The following is a 13,810-nucleotide window of genomic DNA, read 5'->3' on the forward strand; positions in this document are numbered from 1 at the left end:
CTAAGAGAGGTGTTATGGTAATAGTAAACAATAAGCAAATAACGTCACTCTTATACGTTGTACTGTACGACAAATAAAACAGAGCAGTTCCTTGTCACAGCAAGATGATAACATAACTAAACACAGTATTAAGAACCAGGATGTGTTAGGCTAAAATAATAGAATATCCGAAGAATATTTTAAGAATTGTTGGATTCTGAGAGCAGTGCTATTTGTAGAAACGAACAACAAATTTATGTTGTGATCAACATCATTTGAATAAATGCATTTTTTAAACACTGTTCGGCTCCTGAAGTCTGCCTAGAGACTCACCTTTAACGCAAATGTAGCTGGTAAAAACGCAGTGAACAGGCAAAAATATATATTTTTAGGTTTGGGAAAATTACAAGGAGCACCTTCCCATGAGGGTAGGGCCGGTTAACTCTGAGATCGTGGGGACAACTTGAAAAGGCGGAACGCTCACACAAAATTTAAAATATTGAAAAAAAATAGTAGGTTTACTAGGCACATGAGTCTTGTATTAGAAACAATGGGGTCACTGAAACCAAAGAAAAATGTAAATGATATGAATGGTAACAAACAGATCTTATCAGAGCTACGTCTAACAAGAAATACACTGAACTTATTGGAAAATAAAATGTTTAGAAGTCCTAACGAAAAAAGAACACGACCGTTGCGCTTGTTAACCAAATACAAAGTCGCGAAATATAATTGCTTCCTTGGGTTACTTCCGGGTAGGCTCTAGACCAGCTTGCTCTTCGATCTCTGGTATCTGGGGTCTATTGACCTATCAGCTGTGAATTAAGTTACTAAATAATTACCCGCTACATTAAAAAAAGAAATGTTTGGTTGATACATTACTTTGAATTGTCCTGTCGATCGCAATGTGATTCACATTAATTGTCTACACGGGAACTAAACTTACTTATAAGCCATCTAATATTCCATTTATATCAGTGTAAGCCTGGAGCCATGTGCTTGGTATGACATAGTTACAAACCCACACACTAAAAAGGTTTGAGAACACATGGAACCCTACTTGACATGATTTTCCATTCTAAAAATGTCCTCACCATACGTGCATCAAAATAAAATAAAAAAAGCAAGATGCTTTGATATAAAATATTTTATTCCAAAGTGTTAAAGAGTTGTAACAAGTGTAGGTGCTACTACATCAAGTGAACTTCTTGACTTTCTTGACGTATTCGCTGGTTTGACTCACTTAATTAACCAAAAGACACACGAGAGTGGACTTATATGTTGGCGTCTTTATTCTTAACGAGTAAACGCCGAACTTATCTAAGTTGATACATATTGGTGTATATACAATCTGATATAATTATATGTAAGTCATAAGGTCAGCGGACGGACCAACGAGTGTTTTCGAAGAACCCTGGGAAGACTGCATCAGAATACACCAACTGTATCAATATACTATACACTTCTAATTTGTGAAACCCTCAGTTGGGTCTGCATTTTTTTTTCAACTGTGGTCATGACATTGCTTTGGTACTCGGTGAGCACACTAAATTACCATATTTTATCATTATTCATAAACTAAATCATACCACTACTGTGGTATCCACGGCCTGGTCAAATTTTTCACTAAATGTTGTACCCCTCTCTTATGCCCATTTCTCGAACCTTAATTTGCCTGTATCATGACCTACATAAAGGTTAGAGTTGGGTAGTACGACATTTGGTCACTTATAAAGCCAACGTTCTTTGCTTATCACATGTTATGGTCTCTTATTCTGGTCTTCAAAATCATTAAGTTGTCTAAAAACGCCCCTTCAACTTGAACATCGAAACCCTCAAATCGTAGTTTTGTATTTACATACATCACCACGTATCCTGTTGGTTTTATTGTATCGTTTATATCTTTTGCACTATTTCTGATGGAGAGGGATTTATAATAATTTGGAGAAAATGCTGGCCCACCTTTAATTTCGTTCATAGACTGAATGTTAATGGCTCTTATTGAGACGCCAGGCTTAATCCATCATTTAATGCTGTGAGTAGCTTGAATATACTCAACTTAGTTTTTAGCAATGTGTGGTTGTCCTTAATAATCTTAATAATCAAGCAGCCCACAAGGACTTGTGGATTACAACTTTCACGTCAGGTGGCTTCCAATTCAACATTTTACTTAAATGTGGAATCTTTTCATTTTAGAAAGCCATTTCAGATGGGAAAACCGTAGATTGCGCTTGGTTGAAAAAGCCACCTAACTATGGGTATTGTACCTTGAACCTCCCGAGTGCCGAGCCTCACTGCTTTAAATGCCAACGCCTTGATCCACTCTGCTTGCGCAGCACTGGTGACCTTCACCTAAATCTAAACTACAAGTCTGAGTTCTCGGAGAGAACTCAGCTATTATAATTCATTATTCAAGTACAGGTTCAGACATTTTGAAAAATTCTTGATGAAAAATTTATCTGCTTTATGTAACTGATGATATTTCTGCCAATGAACAAATTGGGTGGCGAGTGAAGATAACATATTCAGTGGTAATTCTACTCATAGTATGCATTGTTAACAATGCATTTAGAACATATTTTCATTATTCCTATCCTTCTTTTTGATCCATGTCATTGTAGTAAATCTGCAAAATCTGCCTCCTGTTGTGGAATGCAGGGGACGAGATATAGTAGAAACTGCAATGGTTGGCGACTCCAGTGTGTTTGTGACATTACCTACTTGCTCGGTAACTGATGATTCTGGGCAAGCCATCTTTGTGAGCCAAACTCCTCCATCAGGTTTCTTCGGACTTGGAACAACGACTGTAATCAATATATTTGCAGACGCTGATGGCAACCAAGGCTTTGGTACTTTCACTGTGACTGTGATTCCAGAAGGTACAGTATCATGTCACTCTTGTCTCATCTTAATGGTGGCCAGCAAATGAGTTCAAATGAGGTCAAATTGCTAAAGAACGTTCAGCCTGTTGAATGATTACAGGTTTCATCCCTAGCCAGATCCTTACAGTTTTTTTTACTATTCACCCAGCTGATGTATACATGAGGAAATGCAAGGTAACTTGTAAATATAGTTGCAGGAATGGGACTGTGGCTGTACACTACGGGAGGACCCCAACCCCCCCCCCCCCCCAAAAAAAGGGGGGACAAGTATATGTGGTACGTTGTACAACCCTGGGAGCGACTGTATGAATTGTGCACAATTGAGTGTGTGGGTGTGACAAATTAATAAGTACCACGGGTTAACTACTGTAAAGTCTAGGGGTGAGAAGGCCGTAACCTTCAACAATAGCATAAACATTTTTGTTCGTGGATGTGTGGACGTTACCCATCACGTTCAGACAGTAAGAGAATCGCTTCACTCAATCATGATGGTAATCTGTACGGTTTATTGGATTCTTTATACAAGGTGAATCGCACTGCTCATGATCACGTCAATGTCGGCAGATCCTTTTGGTTTGAGTCGACTTTGAAGTTGTTCAGAGGATTGACAATTACTCACTACCTGCTTTGTAAATAAGAGGTTTGACGATGACATTTTGATAAACTTAAAACTCACCTCGGGAATGCTGTAGTTGGTTGTGTAGATAATTATTAGTTTAAGAGAAGCCTAGATTAACAACAACAGTTGATTGATACCTTTGGAGAAATGAATTAATTTGGTTACATTGCTCACTCTCTTTATTTTCCTTTACCTTTGTCGTCTCCACTTGATAGTGTTTGTAGACATTTGCGGCCTCATCTTGGAAAGGCAGCAATCATTCAAAGAGACCTTTTCATTTTAATCTTTGAATATAGAAGCAGCCTGTCAGAACTTTTGTTATGCTTGGACTTGTAATATTGAGTTAGCTCGGTTGATTATGTTCTAACGGAAATAATCTTCAACAAATTTCAGCACATTCAGCTAGTAATGAACTTGCTGTTGTGGAGTTGCAGTGGAGGAACAGCTCGTCAGAATGCCCCTCCAGGGGCATCTGGGGCTCAGGAGGTTTTACCCTCATGTACAGCGGAGGAAGTAACACAGTCCCCGACATCTGGTTATTATCTTTTTGGCTTTAAATTCTACTAATTTCATCTGTTAACTCCCCCCCCCCCCCCACCCGAAAAAGAAAAATGATTCTGTTATCATGATCAATTTGGAAATTGGAATAGATTTTTCAAGTTTGTCTTGTTATGAAATGACGTATATCCTATCGTTATCAACATTCTTTACAGGAATTAACAGGTCATCACAAATGTGACACTAATCTGGATGAAATATTATTCCCATCCTGATGTGAAAGAACCATATTTGACTCTGATCCGATCCTCACCAGAAGATCATTGATTAATAATCCTCAGTAGAAGTACATTCATTTGATTTATTACCTGACCTGATCAAGCCCCTTTAACCTTTTTCTTTGGAATGGATGGGTGGCGAAGAGTGGTTCAGGAGGACAAAGGGGCCTGTAAGGACTCTGCTTGTAAAGAGAAAAATGGCTATAAAACCAAAAGGGTTTGGTAACATTTACTGACTTTTTCTGTAAAAAGTAAGTTGGCCTGACATTTCGATCCTAGCAGGATCTTCTTCAAAGGCTAAATGACAAGTAACAGTAACAGAAGGTACAAAAACACGCACAGAATATTGACAGGTAGATGACCATGGTGAACACAAAAAGATAGATGCAAGGGGATTAGTAGACAAGGGAAGGAGAGAAGAAAGAATAAAACCAACAGGGGAAGAGGAGAGGTATGAGATAAACAGCGGAGGGACAAAGAGAAGATTAAGGGAAGGGGTAGGGAATAAACTGTAGAAGGACAAAGGCAGAAAGGTGTGGAGAAAACAAGAGGTGGAAGAGAGCTATGAGGAGAGGAGAGATAGGGGGAACAAGGGGAGAAGGAGGGAGACAGAAGAAAAGTTAGTCATGTCCTTCCTGAATGTTGAGCCAATGAGGTTGAATGGTGCGAAGGCGTTGCATCCACAACCTCTCTGCTGATTCTTACTAGGTCAGGAGGGCTACCTAAGGATTTAATCCCTTGTAGGGATATGTCGTTAATGGTAGGGTTGGGAAGGTTAAAGTGTTCTGCAACTGGGGTCTCAGTCTTCATGGTGTTGACTGTGGATCTGTGACCATAGAATCGCTTCCTGAGGGTGGTGTTGGTTTCGGCAACATACTGGATGCCACAAACGCTACAAGAGATCAGATATATGACATTAGTGGGTTGTGCAAGTGATGTGACCCTTAGTCTTGTGTGTGAAGTTGCATGCTGTGGCTGGTGATGAAATTAGATTCAACAATCTGGTGGCTGCAGATGGTGCCTCTCGAAGTACGATGACATTTGAAAGTACCATGATGAATGGGTGTAGGGTTAGATTAGGAGGTGGTCCAACAGCACGCACAAGAAGGTCTCCTAGGTTGCGGGGTCGTCTGTAGGCGATGATGGGGTTCTCAGGGACGGCTCGTTTGAGTCTATCTTAAGTGAGGAATATGTTGTGGTTGTAAGAGGTGCTTTGCTGAAGAGGAGGGAAATTTGGGTGGAAAGTAACAACCAGGGTGAGCTTGTTGTCGCAATCTCGACCCTTTCTCTTCTTCTCTGCCAAATTACATGATCTGGAAAGGGAGCGGACTCTCTGAATGGCTTCACGCACCCTTCTGGCACTATGGCCCCTGGCAGTAAGGTGTTTTTCCAAAGCTTCTGTAATATATATATATATATATATATATAGATATATATATATATATATATAAATATATATATATTTATATATATATATATATATTTATATATATATATATATATATATATATATATATATATATATATATATGTATATATATATATTTATATTTATATTTATATATACAAACCCTCAGTGTGAGTGGGCAAAATGCAACAAAACGCAAAATGAAACTTTTGCCATCAAGCTTTTTCGCCCGCTTAACGTGTTCATATAATGTGTATATCTACTGTGTACTCTTTCTTTTGAGTTTGTTATTTGAGATATCGTTATGCAGAAAACACTTAGAGTCGTCGGGTATCCAGTACTTCTCAAGCTCTACTCAATATCAGCTTAAGAACCGGTATGCTGAGACTTATTCCACGTCGAAATACTTAAGCTCTGATATAAGTAACCTACGTAACATTTGGAACTGGAACAACCACCACAAAATCCTCTAGTTTCGCCCACTGCCCCACACCTTTGCTGGCGCATAGTGGCTGAAATTCGCCTGCCAAAAACACTTCTCCCTTTTTTAGCAAAAACTTCTAGTTCCGCATATGTTTTAAAAAAATCCGCGTTTTCGACCTGCATTTAATTTAAAAAAATAATCCCTAAAACCCCTCACCTTCATGGCGAATTTTGACTGAAATGCGCCGAAAACGCTTAACCCTCTATGGACAAAGTCCTCTAGTTTCGCCATTGTAGAGCTATTTCCGGCATCTAGTGAAAAAAATCTTATACCCGTACCCCTTTTAGGCGCATTACAGCTGAAATGCGCTTGAAACACGCTTTCTCACCATCCCTTGACAAAATCATCTAGTTTCGCCATTGTAAGAAATACATTTCCGTGTTTTCGACAAGCATTTCGGGAAAAGGCCTACAACCCCATCACCTTCTTGTCGCATATTGCCTGAAATTGCCCCGAAAACTCTTCAAGACTCTTCAAGTCAAACTTTACAAAATCCTCTAGTTTCGCCATTCATTGTGTAAAAACACATTTTTGCATTTTCGACCTGCATTAAGTAAAAAAACCTAAGCCCTTCCCCATCCCTCATCCATTGTAAACTTTAAGATTTCCGCGTTTTCGACCTACATTTACGGTGAAATAGCTTTAAACCCGCACGCACCCCTTCCTCTCGTATATAGGCTGAAATCCGCCCAAAAGACTTCGTCACCCTCCCTCGACAAATTCCTCTCGTTTTCCGCGTTTTTGACTGTGCTATCTAGCAATTTGTCGATAACGCGGAAACCATTTTGATATCGAACCCAGTATCTCGAGTATCGAACTCGGTTTATCGATTTCCGCGTTATCTACCTGGCCGATGTCATGGTGCCACTAGGGACTGAATCCTTTTAATTTATCTTTCATTTTCATTTGATCAATTTAGAAGATGAGGAGTGTTGACTCTGAAGTCTATGTCATCACTTAGTAAATTTGGCCCTACTTAAGAAAGCACTTGCTACAGTTGATCATGGTATTTTATAGAATTTACATGAAAACTTTCAACTGTCATTAACAAATTTGTCCCAATTGTTTTGCTTTGTTTTGTTTTTATTCTCGAAGCTTCTGTTGAGTTTGTTGTTAGCTGCCCTGGCCCAGTAACAACCATTTCGTGTAACGATGAAGAAGTTGTTAACTGGGGGATTCCTATGGATTTTTCTGATCTTGAAGATACGGGAATAAAGATTTCTTCTACTTCAAGTCCGGGCAGTGAATTTAAAGCTGGTGTAACTGAAGTGACTTATATTTTTGTAAACAATACACGCTTTCTTGGAAGCTGCAGCTTCTTAGTGACCGTTGAAAGAAACGATAGGAGTTGTTCGACGACCGAGAATGGTATGACGACAACAATCATTGTAGTCCTGCTATCCTCTTTATTAGCTATGTTATTGTTACTCATAGTGGTTGTATGTTGGAAGTGTAAAAGAAACACCAATGAGCTACCAGCCACATCAAGCAGTGCGGCAAGTCAGCCAACCGACGAGAACTACACTGGATATTATAGTACTGCATCAAGGAAGAGTGATGAAAGATCTGTTCCAGACTCAACTCAATACAATAAAAGGCTATACGATACAAATCAATCAGGGCAATACTATGAGATAGCACATGAACGAAATGAAGAATCGATAACACAAAACACTACCGTTATGTGAAGCTAATATTTGTATCATAGTCCGAGTATAGTTACGTTAGTTTTAATTGTAACAGTCTTTTCTAGACAAGTATATATATATACAGTACATCATTCAAAATGTGTAAAGACGATGGATTTGTAACATGTCATTATTCATTACAGCTTGATGTAGCTGGATTTTAGCAAAAGCGTATGTTATAACATTTTTTTCCTTAAGTGATCATTATGATTATATAATAGTTTGATACTTTTGTAATCATTGGCCAATTTGTGTTGTCTGGGCTATATCTGACAAGCCATTTGTTACAAACATTTGTTTTAAACATAAACAAAAACCTTACAAGGTAATACGCGGAAATCAAACATTGCACATAGAAGACAGACTAACTGTTGCCAAATATAATCCATATCAATTATTTAACTCGAGACGTTGTTTCTTTCATCAACTATACTTTAAAATCGTGCGTCTTGCAATAACTCAAAGTTAACGTTAATTATAAACTTCATATTTAAATAAAGGTAACTAGCGACCGAATCAACCTGTTGATCTTTGACGTGCATTAGCAAAAACATTTTCTGCAGGACAAACTTTTTGCTAATAAACTTGAAATTTATACCTACCATTTTATATGATTTTCGGAAATGATAATGATATTTTATCTCATAGGTTCATAAAAGACTCCGATGTTTCTCCTTTGAGATACAAAGAGATTTTTTACCACGAAATTTTAGCTTTGGTGAATTTGTATTTAATCAAACCTGTCATTATGATGTTTGCTTTTAGTATTTTCTGTCGTTTATGCTAATTACTTTTAGTGCCTTTAGTGTTTACTCAATAGCCCATTTTCTGTCTAATGGGTTGTGAAATTTGATATTAAACGGAGAGTCCAATCGGAAAATCTAGTTTTAACAAAAGTAAAAAGAATATATTTTAAGTATTTTTTGTAAAATTTCCAAAAATGATTTCTTCATAAAGCTGCACACTGAAAGCGAGCATAATTGTTCCTCTTTGTTTTGTTTTTTTGTTTTTTTGTGTTTTTGCCTGGGTTGACTTGCGATTAGATAGGTTTAAACCTTAGTTGATATTCAGATCCATTTTTAAGATGATTATCGGTTAGCTGAATTAAGTTGCAGAATAGTTTGCACCCCTCGAAAAGGAAAATATTGTACAATAGTGAAGAACCTTTTCTGTTCATGGTGCATTTTCATGAAGCCTAGAGATTTTTGGAAAAAAAATCATGATAGATTAGGAAACTCCTCCGCCCGACCCTCAGATAAATACTCATCGAACGATTTATAACTCTCAACTTTATAGTTTTTCTGAACAAAAGAAGAAGTATAAAGACTAGTGGCTTGAACCTTTCCGAACTCCATTGTTCAGTTGGGAAATAGAATTAGACCACTTTTGTAGATAAACACCCCTCTTCAAACTGACATAAAAGTATTTATTAGCTTAACCTTACGTCTAGACCTATTTTACGTGACAGCTTAAACTCTCCAACATTGTATCAAAAGTTACAAACTACTGCTTCACTTGAATAATCTTGAGAAGCATTTTGTCAAAAGTTTCTTCCCCTTAAAATCCTCCCAAGTAAAATATTATCTTTTATACCCATAAATATCAAAATGGTGGTTGCACCGCTGTGCGCTACTGCTAATGTGTATTTGAAAATATGTGATTTTGTTAATATGTACATATCCAGGGCCACTGGAAGCATCAAGAAACTGTCCCCCCCCCCCCCCCACTCACCCAATAACAAATCCGAAAGGCTTAGTTTTAAAACACGCGGACGCAAGATTACATAAACATGTGCAGTTATAGCCCTATCAAAGCCCTATTACCAACAAAAAAATACAAAAGTGGAGTGGCACCCCTTCCTTCCCATTGCTTCTTAAAACGGACGTAACCTAAGTTGGTAAATTATCTTAATACCCACATCCATATCACATCTTAGAGCCTATTTGGTGTATTTGATCTTCACACCCTCAAGACTGGAATTTATATGTTGGTTTAACAAATCACGTGGTATGTGCGGCAGAACGCACCTATTGTCTTAACATCTTATTTTCCTCGGAGGAGGACACTCAGGCCAGTTTCAACGACACCAGGGCCTCCGACAGTTCATAAGACCACTCATTGCCCTCATGTCCTTCCATTGTTACGGAATGGCAACAGAAAATGCATGCAAATAATTTAGATAGACAATAATGGAAAGATATTGTCGTTTTATGTTTCAATCACATTTATCTCTCGTTCAATCACCTAAGTTTCTTGCAAACCACTCTGTACAGTTATAATTTTTCGGGTAAAGTCAATTAGTGTAATGACACCTAACTTAAGTTTAGATACAGGTTACGTCATAAGTAAAATTACTTTACTAAGTAACGGGGTAGGGATTTCCCTGTAGATATTCTCGTAGCGCCTTGCGAAAAAGTGTCTTGCATGGGGGGTTTCGATGCATCCTAAATTCTGTTCAAACCGATGCTGGCGAACTTCAATCAGCATGTTCAACTAGCCGTTAAAATTATATTTATGAATAAGGAATAGACCTAGGTAGTTTCTATTAACACTAGAGGGCAGAAGCAACCAGGCTTCGGTGTAGTGACGCTATGTAATTAATGATAGGGTAGGTCCGTGGTCGTAGTGTTACCATGTTGTGAATGTGACAACGCACCCTGATATTTATCTATGGAATTATAAGTATCGAAATTATACAACGAACGTATATGATAAAACTGTAAGCATCTAAATGGCAAATGAAAGTTTACGCATCAAACATGTAAGACTACACAACGAAAGTATAAGAAACGAGACCAGAAAGACTGAAGAATACCAACTTTGCAATTTCTCTAAGTTGTACATTCTTAAAATGATTGCAAAGCATCAATGACAAGTCATAAATTAAACTTTAAATTTCTTGCCTGGAACTGCACTGAAAACGCCACAGATATCAGAAAGATATTATGATGAGAGCCTTTCTTTTCTTTAATCTCAATATTATAACTAACTTGAGATCTGCTTAGAAAGTTAGAGGCGTCTGAATAATTTTCACTGTTTTCAGGAAACAGTAAATACAATTAAATAACATATGAAAACAACTTACCCCTCGATCCGAAGCCAATAAGTACTGTTACCGGGTTGACATGCATTAAGAACAAAGTCAAATCTTTCTCCTGGGTGAACAATCACGGCAGTGACCTCTGTGTTTTCTATAGGATAGCTAGCCATTATAATAACATTCAAAATGTGATTATCAACGGAAAGTGTGGTGTGACATCAAGCAGATATGTTATTAATGACACGAATTCTGTATTTCATCCCTCTCTGTATATTAATCACTTTTCGTGGCATCGAGGAAGTTGTTGCACCATTCGTGTCATTTCTACCTATGCCATTGATCAGAAAGAAACGTGCATTGTTATTTCCCCACCGTAGAGATAACTAATATAAGTGCAGTCTCAGTGTCATCTTCTAACTGGCCAGTCTGATGAGTCATCTACATCGATGAGTCATCTACATCGTAATCTTCGCTTTTCAGCTCCTTCTGTTGGTCAATGAAAGCAAACGAATACCATACTTCATGGATAAACTATGTTATCGTAATATTCATAATATTTGCCTTCTTTGAATTTAACTTTACATTTTTAGCTCAGTTGTAAAGGATACATGGTTAATAATTTAACTTACAAATCTCCTCTCTTACGCTTTAGCCAGGTCCATCTAATATAATTTTAAATAAAAGATTTAAAGATACTACAGTGATTATCAAGGAATATTGCAAACATCAAACCTCCATTGTGTCATAAAAAATATTGAATAACTGGCTTTGATTCAGGAGGGAAATGCTCATCTTCACAGCAATAAGGAGAAGGAACCCCTTTGTGTGAATTATGCAGTATCTCTACTTTACGTTGATGACATGAAGACTTCGATTTGTCACCTTCTTTCTTCGGTGAGATTGGACGTCAGCAATCTGTCAGAGTTTCTGGTGGTCTTCAGTAATGCCAAGTGAAAACAAAATGACCATACAGTAAATCATTAACTGTATGCAGTGTTAATTTTAACAAATTGAAACAGTTCTAAGCTACTACTACAGTTCAAGCAAGATATTGTGTTCCTGTGTTGGTCAGATCTAGTTAACACTAACGACAAAATAAACATCCAACCAAAATACTTGATAATGATGAGCTCGGGATACACCTGTAGAAATATTTGTTGACACAGTTTTTAAACAGGGGGATGGGGTTGGGTGATGTTGCTATCCCTATTATACGAGTCATATAGGTAAAGTAGATTGTCGGTGTCTATGTTTCAAAAGAAAATACTAGATTTAAAGTTTACATTTTCTAACTAAATGCTGGGACATACTTCTGGCACTCGAACATTGTTTGGCTGACCACTCATCTTTCGAGATGTGGTAAATAACCGGGATTCGAACACCGGCCTCTCATTTTTATGCGGACACCCTAAACACTAGGTTATGGACGCTGATTGTATGTCCAGAGGTTCGAAACCGGTAAGGAAGGTCGTAATTCCACTGTAGGCGTTTGTCACATGTATCGAACAATACTAGTTTTGTTTTGGAGACATATTTGCCTTACTCTAAAGATCAAACATGATGCTAACCAACTCGAAATCATTTATGATTCATAAAGCCGGATCTAGAAAAGGATACTTTCAACAGACTTTGTTAAATGAAATGGAGGTAAACGACAAAGGCAAATGAATATATACATATAATTGAAATCTAAGTGAGTGGGAAAATCCAGAACAATGAGCGGGGAGTGGGGAATGGGGTTGGGTGATGTTGCTATCCTGTTTAAACAAGTAATATTTATAAAGTAGAGTGCCGGTGTCTATATTTCAAAAGAAAATACTGTAGATTTACTTGTTCATCAATTGAAGTGGCTGGATTACCTAGTCTAACACACAGACCATCAGGTCATATAGTTCAGAAAAAAATCCTGTCGATATTTGATGAAAAGAAAGCGTATGGATTTTAATGTCGTATATTACCATAGATCGTTCCAAGTTTTATGAAACTTAAGAGAAACTTTTCTTATGATATAGGTTTTTATGAGATAAATTCCAGCTAAGCTGTGCTCTGGGGAGTGGAAATTTATACTAATTTATATGACAGTTAAGCTTTCACTTGACATGAGTATACTTCAGTAATCAGATATCTGTATTTCTGCCAACACTTGTATAACGTTGGCGTGCATACAAAGATTTTGCGGGGTGGGATGGTGTGTTGGTCGGGTGGGGTGGGGTATTCCCCAAGTCCAATCGTCAGTCGGGGGAATGGATCAGCCGGATCATCCGAGTCGTAATATTAGCTAACTTAAATGAGCATAATTTGCTTTCACAAACGACGTTACCTTCAATCTCAGAGCGATAATTCTAGACTACTGTCCTCATTCCCAGTGATAATCAGAAAAAGGAAGTCAGTATATCCATGGAGCTATTACGAAATAGCGCTATCCTTTATTTCGTGTAGCGGTCGTGACAGTGTAAATTCCCTTGGGTAGTTTTAACTATAGTAGTTTAGTATAAACTACCATACCAGATAAAATAACTCGAACCATGGTACAACACACCAAAGCGAGGGTGCATTGTAGTGCAAACAAGGGGAAAATGCGTTAAATTGGTGACTGATTCCACTAATGAGCAATGTATTGTGCGATTCCGTTTCTCTGTTCTACCGTATTGTTTCAGTTTATTCGGGGAAATAAAAGAGGAAGAATTGTATTATAAGAATGCAAAAAGGGGAAAGAGAAAGTCTAGGAATAAACATCAACTGAGGGCTTTTCGAAGGTGGGGGTGGGGGGGGGCAAATTCAAAATTCCACCTGACTGATTAAGGTATAGGGGTGTGAACCTTTATGGAAGGACCAGCAAGGATTGAATTATTCTTTCTATACGCAACAGTCCTGTCTAATTATATTTGTATTAAAACGAAGGAGGTATCTCGTGTAAGATCATCCCATTTGTGA

The 13,810-nt window shown here is 37.8% G+C and overlaps 2 protein-coding genes across 3 annotated transcripts in view; both read left to right on the forward strand.

The window, feature by feature from the left end:
- The window catches only part of LOC139975081 (hyalin-like), a 34,463-nt gene extending 25,658 nt beyond the window's left edge, over positions 1–8,805 (forward strand). For both annotated transcript variants that reach the window (XM_071982700.1, XM_071982701.1), the window contains 2 exons: positions 2,601–2,858; positions 7,244–8,805. In XM_071982700.1, coding sequence (XP_071838801.1) covers positions 2,601–2,858; positions 7,244–7,836 — 851 coding nt within the window. In that variant the 3' untranslated portion in view covers positions 7,837–8,805. The remainder of the gene's footprint in view (positions 1–2,600; positions 2,859–7,243) is intronic.
- Positions 2,928–13,810, forward strand: part of LOC139975085 (BMP-binding endothelial regulator protein-like) — a 91,988-nt gene continuing 81,105 nt past the window's right edge. Inside the window, exon 1 of the mRNA XM_071982710.1 lies at positions 2,928–2,937. The gene's annotated coding sequence lies outside the window, so the exon portion shown is untranslated. The remainder of the gene's footprint in view (positions 2,938–13,810) is intronic.

This window comes from Apostichopus japonicus, chromosome 10, assembly GCF_037975245.1.
Source record: "Apostichopus japonicus isolate 1M-3 chromosome 10, ASM3797524v1, whole genome shotgun sequence".
Taxonomy (NCBI): Eukaryota; Metazoa; Echinodermata; class Holothuroidea; order Aspidochirotida; family Stichopodidae; genus Apostichopus; species Apostichopus japonicus.